The 18,327-nt window shown below is 34.5% G+C and overlaps 1 protein-coding gene across 1 annotated transcript; it reads left to right on the top strand.

The window, feature by feature from the left end:
- Positions 1-1,818: 1,818 nt before the first annotated feature.
- LOC110866968 (secreted RxLR effector protein 161-like) lies at positions 1,819-2,391 on the top strand. Its single transcript, XM_022116111.1, has one exon. It carries the CDS (start codon positions 1,819-1,821, stop codon positions 2,389-2,391), a length of 573 nt encoding a protein of 190 aa, XP_021971803.1.
- The last annotated feature ends 15,936 nt before the right edge of the window (positions 2,392-18,327 follow it).

The raw sequence follows: 18,327 nt of genomic DNA, 5'->3' as shown, positions 1-18,327 counted from the left end.
GTTCAAGATTACTCGGACAGGGTATCGAATCAGTGATTAGGGGTTAAAACACTTACAACGGGGCAGAGCTTTGTGATTTAGGGGTATTATTTTCGTTCTTATGTATAGAGAAAGAAAGAAGTTGTGAGAGAACTGAACTGCGGACGGAAAAGTCTTTTTATAGTTGATTTCTAGTCCCGTTGCGCCGCGCGGAGCTCAAGGGCTAATCCCGGTCGCGGGCCGCCACACCCTCTAGCTAGGGTTTAGGCTGACTGATCATCAGTATAGACTTGACACGTATATGGCACGTGTCCCTAGGAGTGTTCGACAAGTTATGGGGCCGCCACGACCCGCGAAGGGTTTAATTAAGTCTGTCGCGCGCCGTGACAGACTTGTAAATCCCATTTTTTATTTATCAAATTAAATAATGTTATGTAAGCTCGGGTTTTTTTTATTACGAGGTGTTTTAGGACATTTTTTAGCGTTGTTATAGAACTCCTACACAAGCTTCGGTGGGAGAAACGCCATACGAAAAGTTTAAAGGGAAAAAGCCAAATCTTGAACACCTTAAAATATTTGGTTGTTTGGCGTGTGAACGGGTTGTGTCAAAACAGTTACAGAAACTTGATGACAGGTCAAACCCACTAGTACACCTCTGTTCCGAATCGGGTTCTGGAGCGTGTCGCCTATATGATCCAAAAACCAAAAGAATTATTGTGAGTGTGCACGTGGATTTTGATGAAAAAAGGGGCTCGAATTGGAAGGAAGATAATACCGTTGAATGTAAAACTCAAAGAATACCCGGATTATTTACTGTAATGTAGGGAGATTATGAAGACAATGGACTTGGCCGCATCTAGTCAGCCTAGAATCATCAGACCAGTCCATGACCAGTAGCACTTCGGTAGAGCCCAGGGGCTCGTCGCTTGAATATGATGCGACAACTCATACTGATGGGTCAAATGACACCGAGACCAGCTCTAGTGTTCAAACCAGCTCAGTTACACCCATCGACCAGTCAACTTCCGAGGCCCAATCCAGTTTTGAATGTCGAACCAGATCTGTCCCAGAAAATGAATTGTTCACAGCGGGTTCAGCACAAACAAGCCAAGAAAATGCTGAAAGTATTGTGCGAAAATCGACTAGAATTTCTGTATTGCCAACAAAACTAAAGGATGACGAGTTGAATATGGCGTATGAAGAACTGTTGCTTTCAATAAACGAAGAACCAACGAGTTTTGTTGAAGCAAAAGTCTCACTAGACTGGATGAAGGTAGAAATTGATTCGATTGAGAAAAATAAAACATGGGTTTTAAATGATTTACCGAAAGGGGCGAAACCTATTGGTTTAAAACGGGTTTTTGAAGTTAAAAAGAAACACCGACAGTTCGATAAATAAATACAAAGCAAGGTTAGTTGCAAAGGGTTACGTGCAACAACCCGGAATTGATTACGATGAAGTTTTCGCACCGGTGACTCGCCTCGAGACGATTCGGCTACTGATTGCACTTGCAGCTGCGAATGGGTGGAAAATTCATCATCTCGATGTGAAAATGGCTTTTCTACCCGGTGATTTAAAAGAAGAAGTTTACGTTTGTCAGCCTGAAGGGTTCGAGAAATCAAAACAAAAGCATAAGGTCTATAAATGATCGAAAGCTTTGTACGGGTTAAAACAAGCATCGCGAGCATGGAATGCGAAGCTATATGGTGTTCTGAAGAAGATGGGGTTTCATCGTTGCTTACAAGAAAAGGCGGTGTATTGAAAGACGGTTGGGGATCAATTTCTAATTGTTGTACACTATTACCGAGTTCAAAAATATGATGGTGCAACAATTCGAGATGACGGACCTTGGAAAGTTAACATATTATCTAGGGATTGAAGTTTCTCAAACCGAAGGTGGTATAAAAATTAAACAAGAAAGCTATGCCTTGAAGATTCTGAAGGAAGTCGGTATGCAGTCATGTAAGCCGACTTTATGTCCAATGGAACCTGGGCTGAAGTTGTCAAAGAATGAAGACGAACCGGAAGTAAATGCTACAAAATTTCGAAAGATAGTTGGATACCTTCGATACCTCTTACACACCCAACCCGATTTGGCATATTCGGTTGGGGTGGTAAGCCGTTATATGCAGAACCCAAAAGAAACTCATGCACATGCAATCAAACACATATTACGGTACTTATGTGGCACTACTTCTCTTGGGATAAAGTACAAGAGATGTGAAAACTTGAAGTTGGTGGGTTATAGTGACAGCAACCATAACGTTGATAAAGATGATGGCAAAAGCACTACCGGTCATATATTTTATCTTGGTTCTTCGCCTGTAACATGGTGTTCTCAAAAGCAAGTTACTGTGGCACTTTCTTCATGCGAAGCAGAATTTATAATGGCTACTGCAACTGCGTGTTAAGCAATCTGGCTTCGAGAGTTACTTGCAGAACTGACGGGGTGGTAGAAACAGAAAGTTGTAATTCGTGTAGACAACAAATCAGCAATTGCATTATCTAAAGATCTTGTGTTCCATGGTAGAAGCAAGCATATACATACAAGGTATCTATCACTTTATTTGTGAATGTATTGAAAACGAACAAGTGATTGTCGAGTATGTATCTGGTGAAGAACAAAGAGCAGACCCATTGACTAAAGCGCTAGCGAGGATCAGGTTTTGTGAGATGAGGACGTTACTTGGTGTGGAAGACCTATCGTATGCGAAACAGAAATTCGGGGGATGATTGTTGGCAAATTACTGTTTTACCCTTGATTCACAAGTCGGTGATCAGGGGAGGGTTCCTACACGAGCTAGGTGTCTGGAAAAACTAAATTAAGTAATCAATTAAGTGTTTGAATTAGTTTGGAATTGTTTAGTGTGTAGATTAGATGATTTATGATAGCTAATTCTAGTATGATTAAGATGCTTGAGAGAGAAGTAATTGAGTCCTATAAATACTTGATTGTAATAAATTTTTACGTAATCATGATTTTCTGTTCATACACTTTGGGAGTTAAGCCAAAGTTGTTTACCTTCTACTTTGTTTACCAATTTAACTTTGATTTTGTACTTAATGTTTCAAAATCTTGCATGGTATGTCCTTTGAGCCTAACCCAGATAAATTTTTCTGTTAAATCATATTACACAAGGGTAATTTGGCCATTTAACTCATTTTTTTAATATTATTTAAAACAATAAAACAAAATTATATATACAACTAACTCTCTCTCACTCCCTAAAATTCTCCCTCTCAGACTTCACCCACCACCATCTCCCACCACCACCCCACAACCTTCACCGCCACCATCCACCCTACCTCAACCTTCACCGCCACCACCCCCACATACCGACCACCACCAATTCCACCACACCACCCCCACCTATTGACCATCGCTACCCCAGTACACCCATCACCAATGGACACCTCAACCCTAGAATCCCAAACCCGACCCAACATCTTCGTCACATATGAATCTCTCTTCACCCTCTACTCCATGGCCATCTCCCCACTACCACTACCACCTCCCCCACCGCCGCATCGCTCGGGAGCTTCATCGAAGAATACGCCAATCGAATAAACATCCTAACCTTCAACGAAGACACCCTCTCCGTCAAACCAAACCCCAACTTATCCTTCGACCACCCTACCCCCTACCAAACTCATGTTCCACCCTAACCCCACTGTCTCCGCCGACATTTTAGCCACCTCTAGCGACTTCCTCCGTCTCTACTCCCTCAGTGACACCTTTTTTTGAACCCATCTCCCTTCTCAACAATAGTAAAAGCAACGTAGACTTCATTCGAATTGGAACGTCTTCCAGGAAATAGTGGAGTGTTTGGGATTCTAGGGTTGAAGTGTTTAAATTGTTTGATGGAGAGAGAACATATAGGTAGATAGAGAAAGAGATTAAAGGTTTTCTTTATTTCTTTTACACAAGTAGTCCCTTGTTATAATTTATTTACTCCATAGTCCCTCCCTGAAAAGGTGAAATAACAAGAATACCCTCATGTGCAAGGCACATGACCAAATTTAACTAAAAAAATCTAGCTGGGTTAGGGCTAAAGAACACACGGTGCAAGATTTTGAAACATTAAATACACAACTTGTCAACTTTTGCTGCAAAGAACAACGTGTGAAAAATGGTATATATGTAAATGACAAAACTTGTAATTTACTCTTAATTATATTAAGGTACTTCTAGGTCAACTATATTATATAACGAGTTAAGTAAGCTAAAATCGCACAATGAATTGACTAGTGTAAAATACTTGTTAGACTAAGAGGATCCCTTTTGTTATCATCATTTATATAATTATAATAAAATTATTATCTTTTTCTCTTCTTTCTAAACAAAAATATAGGGTAAATCTTCATTTTAGCCATTGACCGGTCAAAATATCCAAAATAGCCAGTTGTACCTGCTCAACGAGCCTTTTCAATTTCGTGTAACGGCTTAAAAAATCCTTTCAAGTCAACCAACCCATGATTGCCACGTGTCCGACAGTCGTCATTCGGTTGAAAGTTCTTAGCCGAGTACTTTCAACACAGCTCAAGCCTTTTCATATTAATCTTTTTTTCAGCTTGGTTTGGCTTGAGAACTTTCCTTGGCTTAAGATCTTTCAGTGTAGCGGCTTGCCTTAAGATCTTTCCTTGGCTAAGATCTTTCCTTAGCTAAGTATAATAATAATAATAATTCAGTTATAATTAGAACAAGTTACAATAACATTATTTATGTATAATTTTAATATTTTATTTATATTATAATAAGTATAATAAGAATAATAATAATTAACTTATAATTTCCATCGTTCTGAAAAGGGATTGACAATATTGTTATATAAATTAGGTTAGAACCCCGTGTATTACACAGGTTAAGTAAATGTAATTTTTATACTAAATAATAAAAAAATATAACTTTAAAAACCTCGTTCATTACACGAGTTGAATAAATGTAATTTTATATAGGCAAATTGGATTTAAATAATCGCAACTATCTCAACTGGCCGATAATAATCCCAACTCAGTTATTTGCCGATAATAATCTAATCTGAACTGGTCCACTTTTGGCAGATAATAGTCCGTCGTTAAAAATAACTTAACGGAGTTAAGTTTTTTTTTTCTGAATTACAAACCGATGTTTTAGGGATTTCGATCAGAACAAGGATACGAGTCGATTTATGTAAAACTTACCTCGAAAAGGTGCTCCAAACGGCTTGATTTTTGTTAATTGGAAGTTTAAACACCCAAATTGAAGCACCGTCTTCGTTGTTTAGGGCAGTCTTTCGAGATAAATTTTACATCAATTAACTCGTATACTCGTTCATCAAAAGCCCTGAAACATCGGTTTGTAATTAGGAAAAAAACTTAACTCCGTTAAGCTATTTTTAACGCAGACTACTATCGTCCAAAAGTGGACCAGTTCGGATTATTATCGGCAAATAACTGAGTTGGGATTATTATCGGCCAAATTGATAAAGTTGAGATTATTTAAATCCAATTTTCCTTTTATATATTAAGTAATAATAAGTTATATATTTAAGAATCTCGTGTATTGTACGAGTTGAATAAATGTAATTGTATATACCAAATAATTAAAGAATTTATACCTTTAAAAACTCTGTGTATTACACGGGTTAAATAAATGTAATTTTGAATACTAAATAATAAAAAAGTAATATCTTTAAAAAACTCGTGTATTGTACGGGTTGAATAAATCTAATTTTATATACCAAATAATAAAAAAACTATATCTTTAATAACCCAATGTATTATACGGGTTGAATAAATGTAATTTTGTATCGTAATAATAAAAAGTTATATATTTAAAAAACAATGTGTATTACATGGGTTCAATAAATTTAATTTTATCAGTGTTGTAAAAATCGCAACTAGGCGGCGATTAATCGCTAGTCGGCCAGTAACTGAGTAATTTTTCGTTAATCAGTCTCTTAATCGCTAGTTGGGCCTAGTCGGACAGCCGAAAATCAGCGATTCTGGCCAAATTCTGGCAAAAAACCTGTATATTCCGGCCAAAACCTCTAAATTACAGCCAGTTTCCAGCCAAACCATGTGACTTCAATTAATCATGCATACTTAAAAAAATGAGTTGAGTAAGAGTTAAAACATTGCTACTTAAAATATTTACCTATAAAAATATGTATATGTATCTATAAAACTAAAAATTACATATAAAAACCCAATCCGATTAATCTCGACTAATCCCGAGTAGTCGCTAGTTCCCACCTCACTAGCCGACTATTGACTAACAAGTTCTGAACCTTGAATTTTATATGTCAAATTATAAAAAAAAAGTTATATCTTAAATCTAAGATCCTTAAGCCAAGCTAAGGAAAAATCTTAGCCAAGGAAAGATCTTAAGCACAGCCAAGCCGCTACACTAAAAGATCTTAAGCCAATGAAAGTTCTCAAGCCAAGCCAAAGAAAGGCTAATCTGAAAAGGCTTGAGCTGCGTTGAAAGTACTCGGATAAGAACCTTCAACCGGCTAAGAACTTTCAACCGAATGACGACTGTCGGACACGTGGCAATCATGGGTTGGTTGACTTGAAAGGATTTTTTAAACCGTTACACGAGATTGAAAAGGCTCGGTGAGCCGCTACAGTTGGCTATTTTGGATATTTTAATTGGTCAATGGCTAAAATAGAGATTTTTCTAAAATAATACCTTTTTATACCTTTATCATTACCTTTTATCTTTTTTTCCACTCACAACCACTTAAAAAAATATTAAAATTTTAAAAAGGGTGAACATTGTTCTCTAAATACACAGATGCATAATAACATTCTCTCTCTCTTCCACTGAAAACATTTTTTTTATATAATATAAGGAACTCACTCCCAAACATATGGGGAACGGATACGAATGCTCTAAATGTAGCGGGTTGACTTAAAAAGTGTAAGGGGCTATTTGTTTACCTCTTTATGAGGCTCTTAATGGTCTAGACCTCTTACTGGTTCAACGCTTAATAGTTCAGACTATTTGTTTCACGAGCAGATGTCTGAATGATTTAAACATTTGCCTCTGAATGCAGGACCGGTTTTGGGCCCGGCAAACCCGTGCCGACACCCGAGGCACAAAATTTCAAAGGGCCCAAAAAATATTTATAAGCTTGTATATATTTATTAAATTATATATTTAGTATATTCATCCATTTAAAATGCAAAAATATTTATGGTGTAGTGGCAAAAACCATCTTAAAATAATGCAAAGGTCTCAAGTTCAAATCTTTGCTCCATCACTAAGTTTTTATTTTTGTAATTCATTTACCCTTAACCATAATTTTGGGCCCAATTTTTTTCGTCACCCGAGGCCTAAATTTTTTCAAGATTTTTTGGGGACGGCTCTGTCTGAATGGTTAAGCATTATACAGAGTCTGAATGGTTAAGACCTCTAATATGAAATGGTCTGACATTTGCCTCCGAACGGTTAAGCATTATACAGGCTCCTAATGGTTCAGACCTCTTACTCTTACTAGTTCAGCAGCACTTAACCATTCAGATGTTGCCAAACAACCCCTAAGGTAGTGAGACTTTCACTAACTAAACCTTCAAAAGTGGTATTGATTTAAATAATTTTTTAATTGTTATTTCTTTAATTATTGAAATATATTGTTTACACACACACTCCATATATATATATATATATATATATATATATATATATAGGGTGAGGATCCGTCAGGAACTAGCATTTGGCATTTGTGGCAAGAACCATAAGAACTAGTGTGAACCAAGGTTAGAGAACTCGTTAGTCGCTAGTCGGCCTGTGAGGTGGGACAAGCGACTACTCGTGATTAATCGGATCGGGTTTTTATATGTAATTTTCAATTTTATGTATACATTGACACATTTTTATTGATAAATATTTTAAGTCGCTAGGTTTTAACTCTTACTCAACTAATTTTTTAAGTATACAAGACTAATTGTAGGAATTCACATGTTTTGATTGGAAACTGTCCGGAAGTTAGAGGTTTTTTGCCGGAATATACAGGTTTTTGCTGGAATTTGGCTAGAATCGTCGATTTTTGGTCGGCCGAATAGGTTTGACTAGGCCCGACTAGCGATTAATGGACTAATGACTAGCGATTAATCGTCGACTAGTCGCGATTTTTTACAACATTGGTGTGAACACAATCAAAACTACCTAATCGAACTATCTCCGTGTCCCCGCCGCAACGCCATTTAGATTAAAGGCTGCGTGGTCTGTATTAACCCTTCAATACACTATGTAACATTAATTCTCTTTTTTTATTCAACCTAGTATAGTTAAAGCTAACTTTAACTCTAGACATGTTTACTTAATCGCGTTGCTTTCTTATTTTTACTGTCATTTAGATTAAAGCCTAAATGTTCTAATATTAATCCATCTATATACTATCAACAAATATACATCATCACCATCATCCTCCTACCCTGCTGAGCAACGCTAATGATCAATCAAAAACCTAATTAACCTAATAGCTAGGTCAAGTCAGGTATCCTATCCACGGAGAGCATGTGGTTAGCATTACACTAGTTATTTGTTTGTCTAAACTATTTATAAACAAGTATATGAAGTTATTATCAAGTTTGCTATGATTAATTTTATCTTTTGAAATCGTTGATTGAAGTAACTTAAACAATGATGTGAATATTTTTTATTTGATTTAAAGAATGACATGAGAATGAATTACACCCGGGTTCGAATCATAAGCACTAAGGTTTAATCACACAACTAGGTTTAGGATTGAGATTAAGAACTGGTATTAACGGGGTTAGGTTTCAAGGCTTAGGCATGAACAATCATCAACATTAGCAATGGACAATAGTATGCTCCATTACTTAAGAACATGAACAAACCCTAATTTGAATCGAAGCTTAATTAACAGCATTCATTTCACAAAGTCAATGATGCAAGAAATCTCAACAATTTGTGAATCCAAAACAATACTAACACAATCAAAACAATCTTCAAATATACAATTGCAAAAACAACAATCTACAAATCAACTAGTGTAATAAGAACCCTAGAACGCTTACAAAATCTACACCTGTGGTGAGACTTGATGGATTAGCTACCAATCTTCATGAAGTACATCTTGTAATCTTCAATTTTCGGTTTGCAATCTTCAATTGGATGGATGGATAATGATTTAAGTATTAGAGAGGATGAGAGATCTTAGAAAATGGCTCCAAGAACCTATTATAACTTCTCCCAAGTCGAAAATCCAGTCAAACAAGCATTAAATGCGAATTAAATGGCCAAAAGGACCAAATTCGCGAAGTTTGACCAAAGGACCCCGTCGTCGACGAGTTATGATGGCAGACGGGCTATCTTGCTGTTGATGGCTTGTAGATGCCATAGTTAAGCCGTCGGTGACGGCTTAGATACCCGTAGCCGACGCTAGTACATCCAAATATGCTTGTTTTTCCCGTTTCTTCGTCTCAGATCCCCTTAGCTTCATTCCAAAATCTTGTTTAGCTTTCGAAAGGCATCTTAAACCTATCAAGGCCTGCAAACACAAACCGTATCAAAGTAATGCATTCAAGAACTCAAATCCACATAAATACACGAATTGAGACATGAAAAGCTATGGATTTTCAACCACTTATTAAGCGCGGCTCAAATACTAGTTTTCCAACATAACAAATAGACAACAATATCTAATCCATACAGGTGTAAAGAAGTCGAGTTCGAACCGAGCTTCAGGCCGCTTAACTTACACGAGCTTGAGCTCGAGTTTGAGTTCGGCTAGTGAGTAGTTTTCAAGCTCGAGCACGACTTGCCTATTATTAATTAATTACTTCTGATATATTTATAATTTATTTTATATATACTTTTTAGTTTTAGCTTTTATATATAACATAATATGTATAGTTATATCTTATCATAAGTGTATATATATAATAATAGTAATTATAGAAATGTATTTAATATATTAGATAGAGTTTAAAAAAATATGCTCATTTATGCTCGTGAGTTGGCTTGAGCTTGATAAGTGTAGCTCGTGCACATACTCATTTATGAAAAAAAAAACTTATTTTTAAGTTTGGGCTCGTGCTCAAGCTCATTTAAGTTTAGCCAACCAATCTCAAGTAGCTAACAGACATTTTGACTCGTTTACACCTTTATAATGCATTGTACGATAACATAAGAAAAACAATATAAGTTTTGGTAAAAACAATAATAATAGTTTTGGTATATAAATATATAAAACCAACTAATAAAGGTTTAAAGTATAGCTTTGAAATTTTATATTGATTAATTCTATATCTACTCCTTTAAACATGTTGCTAAATCTTTATACACACATATATATTTTTTTTTGTAACTAAAAAGATTGTGAGCTAAGACCGTGCGGTATGGGGGTCGGCTCCCTTCCGTCCCGCCTCGTTCTCGGTGTCCCACACCGCCCCGCCTGCATGCGATGCGTCCTTGGCGTCTTCTCCAGGACGTTGGAGATGAGCGCATTGATTGGCTGATGGTGGGCCCCCTTTAGTTCTTCTCTCTCTCTCCTTTATTTATATATTAGTTTTTTATTATTGGGTAGTCCCCTTTGGATGGTCCTTCATCGAATGTGATGTGACGCCTACGTGGCGGATAGTCCCCAAATGGACTACCCAAACCATACCCTATGGTCTAAAGCATATACATACATACATACATATATATAGTGGAGAGTTCAAATGAGAAGAAACTTTATGTAAGAAGAAAACCGAATAAATTTCAACTAATAAGAATGCTTTATTTTACTTCATTTAATATAAGTTTTTAATGTTACTATAAGGGTAGTATGGTAAACCTACAAAGATCATTAATTACTAGTATTCCTCTTTAATAGCTAACTACATTAAAATTTGTAACTTATCTTCAAAATATATATTTTTTTTCAAAAAAATAAAATAAAATAATTTAGAGTGTAGGATAAATTACAATGTGTATATGATAAATTACAGGTTGTGTAGGATAAATTTCAACATGTGTAGGGTAAATTTCGAAAGGTGTAGGGTAACTTTTGATGTGTGTAGTCAAAAAATATTAGTGTGAAGGATGATAATTTTTATGACTAATTAATTAGCTAAAGATGATAATAAATGAGATAAGTGAAAAAGTATTTAATGTTTTACAATTATACCCTTTGTTCTTTTTCTTCTCATTTAAATTTTCTTCTCAAATGAACCTTCCCCTATATATATATATATATAGGGAGAAGATCATGCGAGAACCACCTCTTATTGCGAGAACCGCGAGAACCAATTTGAACACAACCAAAAATGCCTAAAAATAGCTAAAAATCACACAATTTTTTTTTAATATTTTTTATATAAAAATCGCTACTTTTCGATGAAAAAAAATTTAATTTTTTTTTTTTTGGCCACTAAAAGTAGCGATTTGAGCATAAAAAATATTTAAAAAAAAAAGTAGATTTTTTTTGATTTTTTTAGAATTTTTTAGGTTTTTTGGGGTTTAGTTTTTAGCATTTTAGCTTTGGGGGGGGGGGGTTTAGGTTTTTTTTAGGTTTTTTTGGGGGTTTTAGTATTTAGCATTTAGCTTGGGGGGGGGGAGGGGGGTTAGGTTTTTTTTTTTTTTTTTGGGGGGGGGGGTGGGGTTAGGTTTTTTTTAGCTATTTTAGGTTGTGTTCACATTGGTTCTCGCGGTTCTCACAATAAATGGAGTTCTCGCATGAGCCCCTCCCTATATATATATATAGAGTGAATTTCAAGTTTTGTCCTTTATCTTTAGGCCACTTTGCAAGTTTTGTCCTTTATGTTTAAATTTGACGAGTTTTGTTCTTTATGTTTAAAAATCAAGCACGTTTTGTCCTTTATGCTTGATTTTTAAGGACAAAACGTGCTTGATTTTTTAAACATAAAGGACAAAACGTGTTTGATTTTTAAACTTAAGGGGTAAAACGTGCTTGATTTTTAAACATAAAGGACAAAACTCGTCAAATTTAAACATAAAGGACAAAACTTGCAAAGTGGCCTAAAGATAAAGGACAAAACTTGAAATTCCTTATATATATATATATATATATATATATATATATATATATATATATATAGGTAGAGGATCCTGTAAAAAGTGTGAGAAGTGTATTATAACACTATATATAATACTATATAACACTATATAAACACCGTATAACAATATGTAACACCATATAATACCATATATAGTGACAAATATAACACTATAGTTTGTCTGATAGAATGTCTATGATAGATGTATAGTGTTATATTTGTTATATAATGTTATATAGTGTTACATAGTGTTATATGGTATTATATGGTGTTACATATTGTTATACAGTGTTTATATGATGTTATATAGTATTATATATAGTGTTATAATACACTTCTCACACTTCTCACATTTTAGGCCCTTTTTACACTATCTTAAAAGACAAAGTCGGTAGGTTTACCACCGGCTTTGCCTCCCCTTCTTCTTCCTCCTGCACGAATATAACAAATCAAACTCTTACAAATATGCAACCTCCTCTCCTCAACCAGGTCAAGAACACAACAATCTCTACAAATCTTCAACTATGCTTACAATTCCACAACAATCTCTACAAAAACATAACCCAACTCTACAATCCACCTTCGAACAAAACTACAAAAACATAAGCAACCTCCTCTCCACTCAAGTGGCGTGCTGGTTCACTAACTGAAGTCACGTGCAGTGCACATGGACGTGGCTAGTGATCAAAAGGTGGTTTGGTACTTGGTATGTAGTTCTCAATTAAATTGAGCCTTTGGTGGGGGATGACTAGTATGTGGACAGCCTTCCTTTTTTGATTTTACAATGTTTGATTTTTTTATGGAAACCAATATTAATTAATTTTTAAAGCAATACATGTTTGAAAAAAAAAAAACTAAACACAGAAAGCCATCTGTAATATTTCTCTAAAGGAAAGTGACACTCTAATGTAATCATTATCGTAAATCCCACCAATAGATAATAGATAAAATATAATTAAAAATCACCCACGAAATTGGACCACTTTATTTTATATATTATATATAGTTTTCAATGGACCATTAATACTAAATTTAAAATAATATATAGCTTTTTAATAATTTATTATATCAATATATTATTTTTAATATTTATTTTTAACTTTTAACATATTTTCATTTTCTCCTATTTACTTTTAGCACTTAACTTATTTTCATTTTTTTTTTCTTTTCTAAAATCATATTTCCTTTATCATTTATTTTTATTTTTAATAATTCTTTTTTTCTTTTTTTAAATCATCTTTTTTTTTATAAATTAATTTGATATTTCTTTAATAACTTATGTTCGTTAATTTTTTTCTAAAAACTTAATTACGTAGTTGTGCTTAATTTTTACCCTCGATCAGCATAAGTTTTATTAAAAACGAATTTGTATTAAAAAATAAAGTATTAATTTGGTATCGTAAAATGATACGATGATACACTGAACTGATACTAACGGTTTGCCTTTCTAAACAACATGCTACATTTTCAAATAACGTTTGTTTTACATTATCATTTGCTCCGTCTCGCCGCAACACGCGACGGAAAAAAAAGATATATATATATATACTAATTAACTTATACACATGCTATAACTTTATCTAGAATCACAAAAAGAAACATTATAAAAAGATAAAGATAAATACGTTATACGTGGTTAAAAAAATACTTTTTATCATCCTAAATAAATATATGGTATCTTTTAACTCAAATTCATAAAATAAAGATAACATATATAACATGTCATAAAATAAAGATAACATATATAACATGTAACTAGTGACATTCTCCGCGCTTCGCGACGGTCTTTCGGTACGATTTGTTATAGCGCCGATATGATACTCTCACTCGATATATCAATCGAAAGAGATAAATCGACTATCGTTACTCGTACCGATGTTGTTCAGACAACATGCGTTCGCTTTGGTACGATACCGACACTCACTATAGTTTATGATGCCAAAAAATATTTTATTGTGAATAGAACTTCTTTTTCAACGAATAAAATGAATATCATGAAAATCATAAAGATGAATACCATTACCAATGTTGGCAACATCTTGTGCACAATAGAATTATAATATCCCTACACTTGCTCTTTTACCCGTTTTTACTATCAATTATGTCTTTCTGAATAGTTGCCAAACATGTTGAATTTAAGCTTTTTTGTTTAATTATATATATGTAACGAAAAAAAATTACGTGATAGCTTTTTTAGTTAGACATAAAATGATTCTTTATATATAAAGTAATAAACTTTAAATCAAACCATAAATAAAATAAGTAAACAAATCACAATCTTTGGTGAAGAAACCAACATGCTAAGTGAAATATAGTACGAACTAACACAACATATTAAAAGATTAATAAACCATAACACATATATGAAAAAAATGAAAACAAATAAAACAAAAAGATTATCTTCTTATATTTAGTTAGGTGAACAAATATCTCTAATGGCAAACTTAACTGTACCATAAAAGTTTTTTTTTTTTTTCTAATATAACTAGAATTAAACACCCCGCGTTGCGGCGGGAGCCTAAAACTATGCCAAAATAACATCAATGTCACACCGCTGGTAGCGACCACCAATACTAAAGTTACGGCGTGTTAATGCGAAGAAATAAGACTGAAAGATATAACATATAAAAAATAACTATGTCGATTTAAAACCCACGCACTGCGACAAACTTGTTAAATGGAAAAAATAAACGTAAAAAACATTGAACTATTGGTGTAACATAACAGGAATAAGCATTGCCAGTAGAAAATCTATTTATCCGATTTTACATCATAAATGGCATATGAAACCACATGTATGCCTCATTAGCTTATAAACTAGTTTTAGTATATGTGTGACTTTAACGCAAGTAGTTATTCTTAGAGCATTCACATCTTCTTTATCATTTTCTATCTAAACATACTTTTCAAAATTATCTCTCACATTAAAAAACCTCTCACATTCTATCCACTATTTTTATCTTTATCTTACTCACAAACATTTATTTTATTATATTTCTCGTTTTCATACATTCACAGTAATTTAAAGAAAGACAAATAGTAGCTTTTTATATATAAGACCAGTCGTAGTGAGGGTTTTTTGGCGTTTTTCCCCAAAAAAACACCCCCACGCCCCTCGACCGCCCCCTGTGCATTTTTACAAAAATTTTGTCCGGAGCATTCTTTTTTCCACGCCTTCCTTCAATTTTTTTTGGCCAATGTCGCACACCTTCACAATCATTGGCAAATAGCATTTTTTATGGTTTTTATTTTTATTTTTTTATTTAATTCTATAATGTCCCACAAGATTTCAAGCCCCACTACACTTCTTTTAACATAATGCACCATAATGCCCACATGCTGTCTGGACCGTCACATGGCGTAAAACAAGGGTGGGGGCATTATCTTCATCTACCACTACACATGGTCTAAGACCATCCGTAGTGAGGGGTTTTTTTGGCGTTTTTTCCCAAAAAAAAAACGCCTCCATGCCCCTTAACCGCCTCCTTGGGCGTTTTTTTTTTAATTTTTGTCCCTAGCGTTCTTTTTTCCACGCCTTCCTTCAATTTTTCTGGCCATTGACGCACACCTTCCCAATCTTTGGCCAATATCATTTTTTATGGTTTTTATTTTTATTATTTATTTAATTCTATTAGAATATAATGCCCCACAAGATTTCAAGTCCCATTACACACCATTTAACATAATTCCCCACAATGCCTCATTACTGACTGAACTGTCATATGATACAAAATGCCCAAGGGTGGAGTCATTATCTGTATCTTCCACCATACAAGGTCAAAAAAGTTACTATAACAACTTTTTAAAAAAATTAGGTTTGAGAGAGAGAGGAACAGAAGATGAGATGTAATGTGTTTTTAGAAGAATTTTTAAAAATTTAATAATGCCAAATAGTTTGATGGATGAGATATGAATACTCTTAGAAAACTTTCATATACCTTATCTTAAAAAAAGATTGTTTGGGTCTCCTTTGTACCTCATATGTCACTTGAAAAGGTGCATAATAAAACTTTATTGATAATGATCTCTCTTTCTAAACACAGGCCCATCCATTTAAAAAGGGGTTAACCTCCTTTCATAGGCTAATACCACGTAGATGTCTTTTTATAAGTTAAATTGTGATGACAAACCATTTCTCAACCTTTATTATAATTTGGGGTTACCTCCTTTTTTTGACCACATCATGTTTATGTTAAATAAGCAACGCACAGGTTAGTGTCACCTCGTTAAATATATTGGTTAACTTCGTTATCTAATAGTCTAACTTGAGGATAAACGACTTAACACAAATATTAAGCTCAACTAAGTATTAGTTTTGAATTGTTACTTCGCTACACATAACACTTAGCTAAGTTTAATCGTTGGGATACAAACTCATAGTTCTCGTATTGATAATCATTAATCCCAACAAATCAAATAAGCTAGAAAGATTGAATGCTCAATATATTAGCTAACACGTTAGAGATGGGTGAAATGGGAGAAGATCATAGCATCGAAGGATTTTGGAGGACTCGGCATAGGGAACATTAGAGATATGAACCTGGCCTTGCTGGCCAAATGGTGGTGGAGACTGAAAACGGAGCCAGAAAATTTATGGGTAAGTGTGATAAAATCGATTCATACCAGTCAAAGGAAGGTGGAGTCGATTCCGATAAAGAAATCCCTGCCCGGAGTATGGAAAAACATAGGCGAAATTGGCAAGGAGTTCTCAAAAAACAATATCGACATCACCGTAAGCTTAAGAAGTAAGGTGGGGATGGGAAAGAATACAATGTTTTGGGCCGATACATGGCTAGGCCATAATTCGCTTAAAACGCAATTTCCTAATTTGTACCAAATTACAACCAGAAGAAGGGCATTGGTGAGTGAATGTTACAGGGTAACTAATGGTGGGTTAGTATGAGATTTGGCGTGGGAAAGGACTCCGAGTACGGGTATAGAACTAAGTGAGTTACAGAGCTTAATTAACCAGTTGCAACAGCAGGTAATAACAACAAATGAAGACGTATGGCATTGGAAGAATTACGAACAAGAGGAGATCAGTACAAAATCGTGAGACAGGCTTTAAGTAGACAAATTGATTTGAACGACCCAGCTTACGAATTCGAGTGGAACCGGTGGACTACCAACAAAAGTTCAATGTTCGTTTGGAGGGCAATGGAAGAAAAAATCCCCACGGCAAACAGCTCTGAGAAGCAGAGGGATGAACATCCCTGATGTAACATGCAGATTTTGCGGGGCGGCAGACGAAACAGCGGCTCATATTTTAATTCAGTGCAACTTTGCAAAAAGAACATGGGAAAAGGTTGTAAATTGGCTGGGTATACCGATGATAAACACGGAAGGAAACATAAAAGATGTATTACAGGAGCTGAACGGGTTACAAAGAAGTAAAAAAATAAAAAAGATTATACACGCGATCGCAATTCAAACGATGTGGATACTATGGAAACATAGAAACGGTAAGATTTTCTCAAACAAACAAGGAGACGTACAAAGAATAATGGTAGAGATCAAAGAAGCCTCGTATCAAGGAGTGAAGATGAGATCAAAGTTCAGCTTGTTAACAAGACATGAGTGGTGGGATTTCAACGTAACAATGTAACTTCTTTTCTTGTTCTTTTTTCCGTTTACTTTCTGTTTGAATCTAGCTACTGGCTGGTTGTTTTGTAATCTCCTGTTTGTATGGTAATAAAAGTTTCGTTGGCTATTCAAAAAAAAAAAAAGAAAAAAAAGCTAACACGTTAATATCTTTTGTATTTTTGTTTTCGGAAGACGATAATACACGTTTCAACCCTTCATCTCCCATTCTTAACTCTAATGACTTTGCTATTGCCCCCATCCCATAAAGATATTTGTATATTACTCGCCTCAAGGGAATCAACTATTTATAAGCATATTTCCAAAAAGAAATGATCTACTGTCAAGACAAAAATTGTTTGTAAATGCATTTCGCATATGTAGATTGTAGGTCTAGTCACTATCAACAACAACGAGTTACCTTAAAAAAATCATTAAACCAAACACACACAAGTGACATAAAGTTTCAAAGCAAAATTGAATGTACCTTTTGACAATTTAACCTTAACTGGTTGTTTCACCAAAACAGGTAAAAGAAGTCTACTTCGTATTCATGATATAGAAAATAAGAATAATGCAAACTATAATCATCTTGACACAACTGAAAGAAGCTAAATCTAAACCATAAGTAGTTTGTCACACAATATTTGGAAGTTTGGATCTTGACTGGGAAACAAAAACGTAAATGCTCTACTTAGTGATGTTGGGAATTTAAGAAACCTTAGCCTAATATGTGGCATTAAGCAGAGGAAAAA

Source organism: Helianthus annuus, chromosome 7 (assembly GCF_002127325.2).
Source record: "Helianthus annuus cultivar XRQ/B chromosome 7, HanXRQr2.0-SUNRISE, whole genome shotgun sequence".
In the NCBI taxonomy this organism is placed as follows: Eukaryota; Viridiplantae; Streptophyta; class Magnoliopsida; order Asterales; family Asteraceae; genus Helianthus; species Helianthus annuus.
The sequence above is the reverse complement of the archived record's forward strand: the minus strand, read 5'-3'. Positions and strand labels throughout refer to the sequence as shown.